General features: G+C 51.0%; 1 protein-coding gene and 1 long non-coding RNA gene across 13 annotated transcripts in view; one reads left to right on the top strand and one right to left on the bottom strand.

The window, feature by feature from the left end:
* LOC117311639 (uncharacterized) overlaps window positions 1-1446 on the top strand; it is a 132562-nt gene extending 131116 nt beyond the window's left edge. For all 7 annotated transcript variants that reach the window (XR_012330486.1, XR_012330487.1, XR_012330488.1 and 4 more), the window contains one exon: window positions 371-1446. This is a non-coding gene — a long non-coding RNA (uncharacterized lncRNA). The remainder of the gene's footprint in view (window positions 1-370) is intronic.
* ABLIM3 (actin binding LIM protein family member 3) overlaps window positions 1-8313 on the bottom strand; it is a 178959-nt gene that overhangs the window by 24179 nt on the left and 146467 nt on the right. For 4 of the 6 annotated variants that reach the window (XM_073801864.1, XM_073801865.1, XM_073801862.1 and 1 more), the window contains 4 exons: window positions 7897-8026; window positions 5917-5964; window positions 3499-3633; window positions 1871-1932 (listed from right to left, as the gene is read on the bottom strand). In XM_073801864.1, the coding sequence (XP_073657965.1) occupies window positions 1871-1932; window positions 3499-3633; window positions 5917-5964; window positions 7897-8026 (375 nt within the window). Of the gene's footprint in view, window positions 1-1870; window positions 1933-3498; window positions 3634-5916; window positions 5965-7118; window positions 7218-7896; window positions 8027-8313 lie in introns of all 6 variants that reach the window. The other 2 variants (XM_033853388.2, XM_073801866.1) reach the window with 2 other exon arrangements.

Genomic DNA, 8313 nt, shown 5'->3' with positions numbered 1-8313 from the left:
TATCTTAGGATGTTGTATGTCACAGAAATATCCAAGTTTCTTGTCAATTACATTATAATCAATCAGATCTTTAACCATGCCATTTTAAGTCTTGTTGTTTATACACAATCATTGTTTTACTCTGATGCTTTTATATATGAAGATCTTAGTGAAGATTCATAAAAAGCACTTTTGATAAATACAAGTTTTTGATAACTTTTAGATCTTACTCCCAAACTGGGTAAGAAATTTTAAAAGACTAATGGAAAACCTGACAACTTCATCTAGATGAACAGGAATTAATTACATGGACTGAATGAAATGATGAACATGACTTATAATTTTATGACTTTTTTCTGAAATTTACTGGTTTTTAATCTCTGTTTTCCAGAAAACCTTTCCTCTTACGCTAACTATGACCTTCGAAAAGTTGATAAAGTATACCTTTGTAAACGAAGATGAAACATTTATCTTTTTCTCTCTACCTGATCCCTCCAGAATTTGGCTTCTCCAGTTGGCTCCCCTGTGGACTTGATGGCTTATTTTGACCAGATTCCAACTAGTTATACTGTTAAACTGTTACACTGTTTTAGTTTGTTCTCGGCATTTTCAAATTACTTATGCCTTGTGCCTCTCTCTGCTGCACTATCAGTTTATTAATGTTACTAACTGTATTACTTATGTCATGTCTGTTTTATGAGATTGTTATCTCTTACATTACCAAAGTGTAACCAAGCCTCCAGCAAAATTAATGACGTCTCGAGTTAGTTGATCATGTACATAACTCTACACAGAATAATTGTAGTAGTGCAATTCTAGATCTGGGAAGAAGCAACGAGGGAAAACATTTCCTGGATCACAACAGACTAATAAGACAGGTGATCCAGAGAATTTTAGATTATCAACAGGGTCTAATCCACAGCAAATCAGCACATTGAGTGGCCTAGCAACAGAATCTTCGCGTGATCAAGGGATGAGCCTTCCTAGCCCTGAGGGACAAAATTGGTCATGAAATGCCTCCCAAATACTGGTTGAATTTATGGCCAGGAGGAAGCACTGTGAGCAAAGACTGTCACCTGCCGTATCAGTAAACAAGCCATGAAGCCATCAACCTCTGCAGCCACCACCAATGGTGCAGCCTGAGGGGATTCAGAATGGAGAAAAACAGGATACTGGCCCTAGACAGTTAAGGTGCATATTAAAGGAATGATTTCAATGAGCCAAGGGCCTTGCATCTTCCCATACATAGAAAAGCACTAAATTCATTAACTGCAGATGTCTGTTTTTTCATTAATTAGCAGCAATCTTGTGATGTTCGACTTCCTGATTTTATTTTTGCAAAAACTCTTACGTATTCCTGGCTCCTCCCTTACCTCTTTGGAACACTCTCTCAGAGCTATCTGAGAGGCTGTCTCCTGGGCTGAGGTCCTCAGTATGTCTGCTGAATAAAACATAGTTCTCAACTTCTGGGTTGTGTGGTTTGTTTGTTATTTTCAGTCGACAGTTTCTATGGTAGTTCTATGTGGTAACTTTTTGCGGGACCACAAACTCTTTCTCAGCAGCTGCACCACCCTCCATCCCCAGCAGTGATGCACAAGTCACTGGCATCCACTGACCACAACGTGAGAAGAACCTGCTTGAGCATGAGGCCAATGCAGAGGCAATCCAGCGTAAGAGCAGAGAGAGATAATTTCCCTGTGGCAATTTGTTTAGCAGCTGGATCAAGTTGTACCTGCAGCTAATCCTACCAGTTGACTTGCCAGTTTTGCCAAGGTTTGCATTTCTCTTTTCTATCATGAGTGAGTTTGGATTTGGTTTCTGTCCCTCACAAATGAAAAAATCCTCAGTAACATACCATCTAAGCATCTCATCAGTGGTGTGGCCTGCTTACCTTGTGCATGCTGCGGTCAAAATCGTCCTCCTCTCCAGACGAGAACCTTCTGGCTCGGGGCACTGCCAAGAGACAGCTAGGATCAGCTCCCGCCCACGCTCCCCACTCAGCCTGCTCAGGCGAGAGGGCATGGGGGGCAGTACAGCCTTGACAGGTGGGGGGCCTCTTGGCTCCACCACTTTCTAGCTGAGTGACCCCACACAAGTGCACTTTGGTGAACTGCCTCCACCATGGGTCTCCCTATACTGAGATGGCCAGCATCCCTTCCCATTCTTGGGCTGGAAAGTACAGGTGAAGCCGACTGCCCAGACAGATCTAATAAACCTCAACGTTGGGACTTTTCCTGCCGCTGGTAGGAGAAAAAGCCCTCTTTCTGCCAAGGATGAGAGGTAATCTGGACCTGCCAGAACTCGTCTTCCCATGATAAGGGCAGAATCAGCCTGAGACTGGAGCCACCCAACCCACAGGACAGGTCAAGTCCTAATGATGTTCATCTACCTCTAGATCCAGCTATGCCTCAAAAACTTTCAGTCACATGACCCAGAAATCCCTGTTTTGGCTTAAGGCTTTTGGAGGTGGTTTTTCTTTTTTTTTTGTTTCTTTGTGTGTGTGTGTGTGTGATTGAATTAGTCTCATCTAAGATCCCCCTCCCCCCCCCATGCCTGTTGGGTCTGGTCTCTCTTGCCTGTGCAGCCTCTGAACACTATCTCCCATGGGCACTGATGACTGTCCACTTTGGGTTATAGTTGTGCTTGTGCCTTATCCCTTTTCTAAGTGGAGAATTCTTTGAGGGCGGCATAGGGTCATCTCTGAGCTCCCATGAAGCTTCGTTCAAAATGGACATTCATTACTAAAGGTATGTGTTGAATCACAGTGGCACCTGCTGACAACTCCTCCACATACTTAAAAGAAACAGCCTGGGATGTCTGGTTAGGTGGGATGGCACCTTGAGGACCATTAGGACCCCTTGCCAGGGTGCCCGTGAGAGACTTCCATCTCTCAACATCCTCTCTCTCCCGTTCTCCAAACCATTTGCCACCTACAGCCAAACTGGTCTCTTAAAAACACAAATCTGATCATGTCACCACTTTAAACAACTTCCTCCTATTTTGGATAAAGACCAAAATCCTGACCTCAACCCACAAGGCCCTGTGGGATCTGGCCTCTCATCCCCCACCCCCTCCCCTCCCTCTCTGAGCTCAAGGTTGAGCTGACAGCCATTCCTTTGCTCCATTGGAGCCTAGCCTCCCATCTTGGGTCTTTGCAGGTGCATTTCAACACTCTGCTGGCTTACCTGCTCCTCACCCTTCCTGTGGTAGCTGAGGCTCTGCATCTGAGCAGCTTTTGTCATCTTCCAGACTGGACAGCATGCCCCTACCATCAGCGCTTCTCCCTCCTGTACCTCACCTCCCTCTTCAGTTGGGGCCTATGTCTCATACACAAGGGCAAGGACCTGATCTGGTTTGCTTCCTAGTATCTCCCTAGGGCCCATGGCTGCCCTTAGTACCTGTTTGCTGAATGAATAAATGAACTATCGTGTGAAGGAGTGGGCAACTGTCTGTGCTGGCCCTGTGTCCCTGGCGCAGGTGATGGGGCTCTGGTCCTGGCTCCCCTGTGAGGGGTGATACCTTTGGGGGACCCGTGGTAGGTCCAGTACTCAGACTCCGCAGCATAGTAGGGGTCTGGCGAGTAGGCTGGACTGTACTTGGAGGCCTGACTGATGTCTTCACTTGTTTTGCTCTTGGTTGCTGTTGACAAATCACCTGCAAAGGACCCAAAGAGAGAGCTTCAGGGAGGCAGTATGTCCTAGAAGAGTGTCCTGGACATACTCTTCCTTGTGTCAGCCAGGCTCCAGCCCTGGGGAGTGAGGCCACGTCCAGGCCAGGGTCTGGGACACGGAGCATCGGAGCTGGAAAAGCACTGAGGCCAAGCCTCTCATTTTACGGTTGGGAATCTGAACACCTGAGAGGGGAAGGGTCTTGCTCAGACCACACAGCAAGTTAGACCAGAACTGGATCAGACCCCAGCTCAGGGCTCCTTCTACCAATTCCACAGACTCTCCTAAGTGAACACTAAGGCCGTGGCTCCTTTAAGTAAGATTAGACAGGTCCCAGGTGAGTCCTTCCTCACCCTCTAGAAGCCAGCCTTGTGGATTCGAGCCACATCTTGGGTGGGATCGCCAAGCAGGGCCTGCTGCATGTTGAGTCAGGTCACCTTTCTCCTCATACTGAAATGACACATCCTGCTTGGGGGAGACTAGATGGCCTGAGGGAAGGAGCACTGGCCAGGGAGTCAGCAACGCTGGGTTCTGGTTCCAGTTCTGCCACTTAACTCAGCTGTAGCACTGGGCAAATCGTGCTCCTCTCCACCTCAGTTTCCTTGTCTGTATCAGAACTGGTCTGCTGGCTGAGGTGTCATCCAGCTCTAAGCTTCCCCCTGAAGTCCACAACATGGGGGTGACCATCAAACCCACTGTAGGCACAAAACCTTCCAAGGCAATGACTGTCACGCCCAAGACTGGTGAGAAACTGACCAGGTCAGAGAGAGGGCTGGGGAAAGGAGATGGGGCCGCTGATCATTTCTCAGGAGGGAGAAGCTACAGTGACAAGCCCTAGGCTCCGTGGAGCCAGAGCAGCAGAGGGTCCTGGGATGGCTCTCAGCCAGCCAGCAGCACTTGCTCCCAAAGCTTGCAAATCCTCTTTGATGTGGGTCCTGTGCAGCCCCTCCCACTCCAGCCGTTTCATCCACCCTCTTATCTGCACAATCTACCTCTAGCCCAGACTCCTCCTGAACCTGCTTTGGTGCTGCCCCTCAGGCCCACCTACAAAATCCCACACAGTCCTGAGGGGCTGGGGACCTGGGGGCCTTTTCTGGATGTAAATTTAAACTACCTTTGTCAGGGTTGGTGCCTTTCTGTGACCACTGGGGTACATGGCGTGTCCTCCGCAGCCACAGGTAGATGTGCACTGCTCAGGACTCACCTGGACCCCAGCCCAGTCCGCTCTGAAGTCGAGGATGTTTATCTAAATTGTCAGATCGTAAGCACCCAGAGCCACTGTTTATACTCGTACCACCTCCTACATCATCCCGGTGAGTTTAGATCCCAGTACAGGGCTGCTTCTGCCTGTCTCCATGCTCATCCAATTCTGTGTTCCCCCTGTGATCCCACAGGCACCCATAGGTACCTAAGGGTGATACAGGGTGGCAGCTGCGCCTCTGCATCCTCAGAGGAAGGGGAGTGCTCATTCAACTGAGTGCTTTTGCAAGAACGAACAGGTCTCAGTGGTGGCTCCCACAGGGAGCACAGGTAGAAACTGTGAATGGAACTGGTTACAGGGCAGATTCGTAGGGCAAACCCTTAGTATTTCTAATTAAGGAAGTCTAGGGCAGGGGAGGGGGCCAAGGTATCTGTTTTTTAAATAAATCTCTTGGGTGCAGTTGGCCCACAGACAGTTCTGTAAGAAACACTATATGGATGAATGAATGAAGGCGCCCTCAGCTCCTTTCTCATCCGTATCCCCTCTCCAGGCCTCCGTCTACTCTCAGGACATGGTGACTGAGAACAGTTTAGAGCAGTGTTTCCCAAGCTGGGCTGGACATTAGAATCACCTGGAGAAACTGTAACAAATACAAAATTTGGATTCGTTAAGTCTGGGGTGGGCCCAGGAATCTGTGTGCATTCCACATGATTCTAACGAACGTCCAAGTTTGAGTACCAGCACCTTGGAGTGTCATTCTCCCAGGGCTACATGCATTTGACAAGGGTTTCTCTGACCATGGGCTTTAGGATAGCAGACAGCAGGGCAAGGGGGTAGTGAGGAGATGGTGGGAAAGGATGTAGGGGATACAAGGACTTCCTTGCCGTTTTGAAATGACACCAACCCCCTCCCCAAGTGAGCCACCTTGAGTGACTGGGGGGCAGCCGACAAGAAGGACCGAGTTGCAGCCTTGTCTGTGTCCCTCTGGTGGCCCTACAGAGCCATCTGCACAGATGATTAACTGCCCCTCCCCCTGCCTGGCCAAGCCCTCTCTGCCCCCGACCATACCATGCCGTTTGTAGATCGGGGGTTTCCGGTAGATGTTACTTTCTCCAGCTGCCAGTCAGACCGGGAAGGGACAGTGGGGAGGAGAGAGAAAGACAGGAGAAAAGGAGACAGCCAGTTGGTCAGTGGGTCCCAGAAGAGAGAGGTGGTTAGCAACTTCTCCCAAGGCTCTCCCATCTTTCCCCCAGTGGACTTCCTCTTCCAAAGGTGAGCTTCCAACCTCATCCCATCAGGTTCCAAGAAAGGTGAGGGGAAAGGAATGGATGGATTCAAATGGGGCTGAGGCAGGGGCTTGGGGCTTGGATGGTGGGCATGAAGGCATAAGGCAGGCGCGTGCTCAGCAAGACCCCATGCGGGAAGGTGCCCACCCAGCAGCCATGCCTCATTCCACGTGGGCGTCCCCAGAACCCCACAGCCACAGTTAGCACTCTCACCCCCTCCTCCCCAGTAGGCTGGATGGGACCTTTCTGGGGCAACCTCATGCTCACCACCTCCAGCCATGCTGGCCAGCTGCAGGCTCAGTGTTTCAGGGCCTTTGGACTTGCTGTTCCCTCTGCCCAGGATGTTTTTCCCTAGGGTCTCTTTTGGCTTCATTGTCACCTCCTCCAAGAAGCCCTCCCTGACCACCTCACATAGCCCAGCCTCCCCCATGCCATCACTCTATTGCAGTGCCCTGTTTTATTATGTTTAGCACCTATATCTCCTGAAATTATCCTTTTACTTATTTGTTTACTCATTTATTAGCTCTCTCCCCACATTAGAACTTAAACACCCTGAAGGATCTGGGCTGGTTTGAGCACAGTTGCACTTTCAGGACCCAGAACAGTGCCTGGCTGTCCAGAAGGAACAACATAGGCTCAAGGAAGCTAAGTAGCTGGTCTGAGGTCACAAGCTTATAAGCAGCAGAATCAAGGATTCAATCCCAAAAGCCCATGACCTTCAGCACAGTTACTGCCATGTTCCATCACAGCCCTTGGACATTCAAGGCACTTCCCTGGGCTGCTTCCTGGTGGTCCTAATCAAGGCTGGTTCTGTCTAGGGAGTGGGCTAAGGCCAGTGGGTGTGTCGGAGCTGGAGGCCAGTTAGTGCGGGTGACTGGTTAGGGAGGGTCCCCAGCACCCAGTTTCTCCTCGGTGCCGGTGTAGGGCGCCCAGCGACCCCACAGAGCATGCACCCATGCCAGGAATTCCGGGCTGGCAGCCTACCTGGGATGTGAAAGTGCTTGGGAGCCTGGTAAGAGGTCGGAGTGGAGGACCTCACATCTAACTGGCTATGGTATGGAGAGCTCCGGCCACTCTCGGGCCCTGGAGCACGCAGGCAGTGGTCCCCAGAGAGAGCAGAGGCACAGAGAAAACAGGCATTAATGCAGTGGCGGTGGTTACGGCAGCAGTGAGGTGATAACAGCAGGGATGGGGGCTGTGCTCTCATGCACCGGGTCTGCAGAAACAGGCTTGACCCTGTTGTCTTGCTTCACCCCAAAGTCAGATTTTGTGGGTTGTAAGAGTCAACAGCACTGAGCTTCAGGAAGGCATCCTTGCTCCTCTTAGCTCCCCACCTGGGCCCCTCCCTTAATTGCTCTGCCTGCTTCATCCCTAACCTCAGGGTGGCCCTCAGGTGAAGGCCAGGACACTTCCCCATTTCTGATCCTCTGGTTCTGCCTTCTGGATGGGACACGACAAAGGATGAGGATGGAGACGTTTTCTACCAGCCAGGATGGCTGGGCTTCCTGCCACTCCCCTCCCCGCAGCAGCACGCCACCCACCTTCTTGCTGCATCTCAGTACCATGTACCCTTCTTCTTCCCCTGCCAGTGGCATCTGCAGGGACTCAGTGAGGCCTGGGTGGCCATGAGCCTCCAGAGGACCAAGTTGTAATGGAGATAACCCAGGGAAGCCCCATGCTGTCTCAGCAGCTGGGGACATCTAGGCACTGTGTTGTCACCCCTGGCTCTTCCTGTCCCTTTGGGAGCTTCCCCCTTCCTTACCGGAGCGGTAATAGTGATGAGGAGAGCGGGAGAAGGTGGGGGACATGCCCTGCCGGCTGTAGGTGGGGGAGTCGATGTATCCTGGGCTGGAGGCCCGTCTCTGCCGGAGGTCCAGGTTCTCATAGATGTCCTGGGGGAGGAAGCAGGGCCATAAGCAAGATCTGCAATTAGGGGGGCCTATAGCCCAAGGGTCCAGCAGTCAGGTGGGGAAGTGACATGGAATCTGGTATCCCAGGGGCTGAAGCACCATTTTGCCCTTCTGAATACAGAGACCCCCTCCCTGGGTTATATGCACAGCCTGAGGAAGGCTGCAGAGACTTTCCAGGGCCTTCACCCATCACTCACATGCCCTTGAATGGAACCCGTGGGTCAGGACCCTGGAATCCTGGCCAAGGATCACAGAAGCATCAGGGAGGC

Source organism: Tursiops truncatus, chromosome 3, assembly GCF_011762595.2.
Source record: "Tursiops truncatus isolate mTurTru1 chromosome 3, mTurTru1.mat.Y, whole genome shotgun sequence".
NCBI lineage: Eukaryota > Metazoa > Chordata > Mammalia > Artiodactyla > Delphinidae > Tursiops > Tursiops truncatus.
Note: the sequence above shows the minus strand (reverse complement) of the source record. Positions and strands in the feature narration are given on the sequence as shown.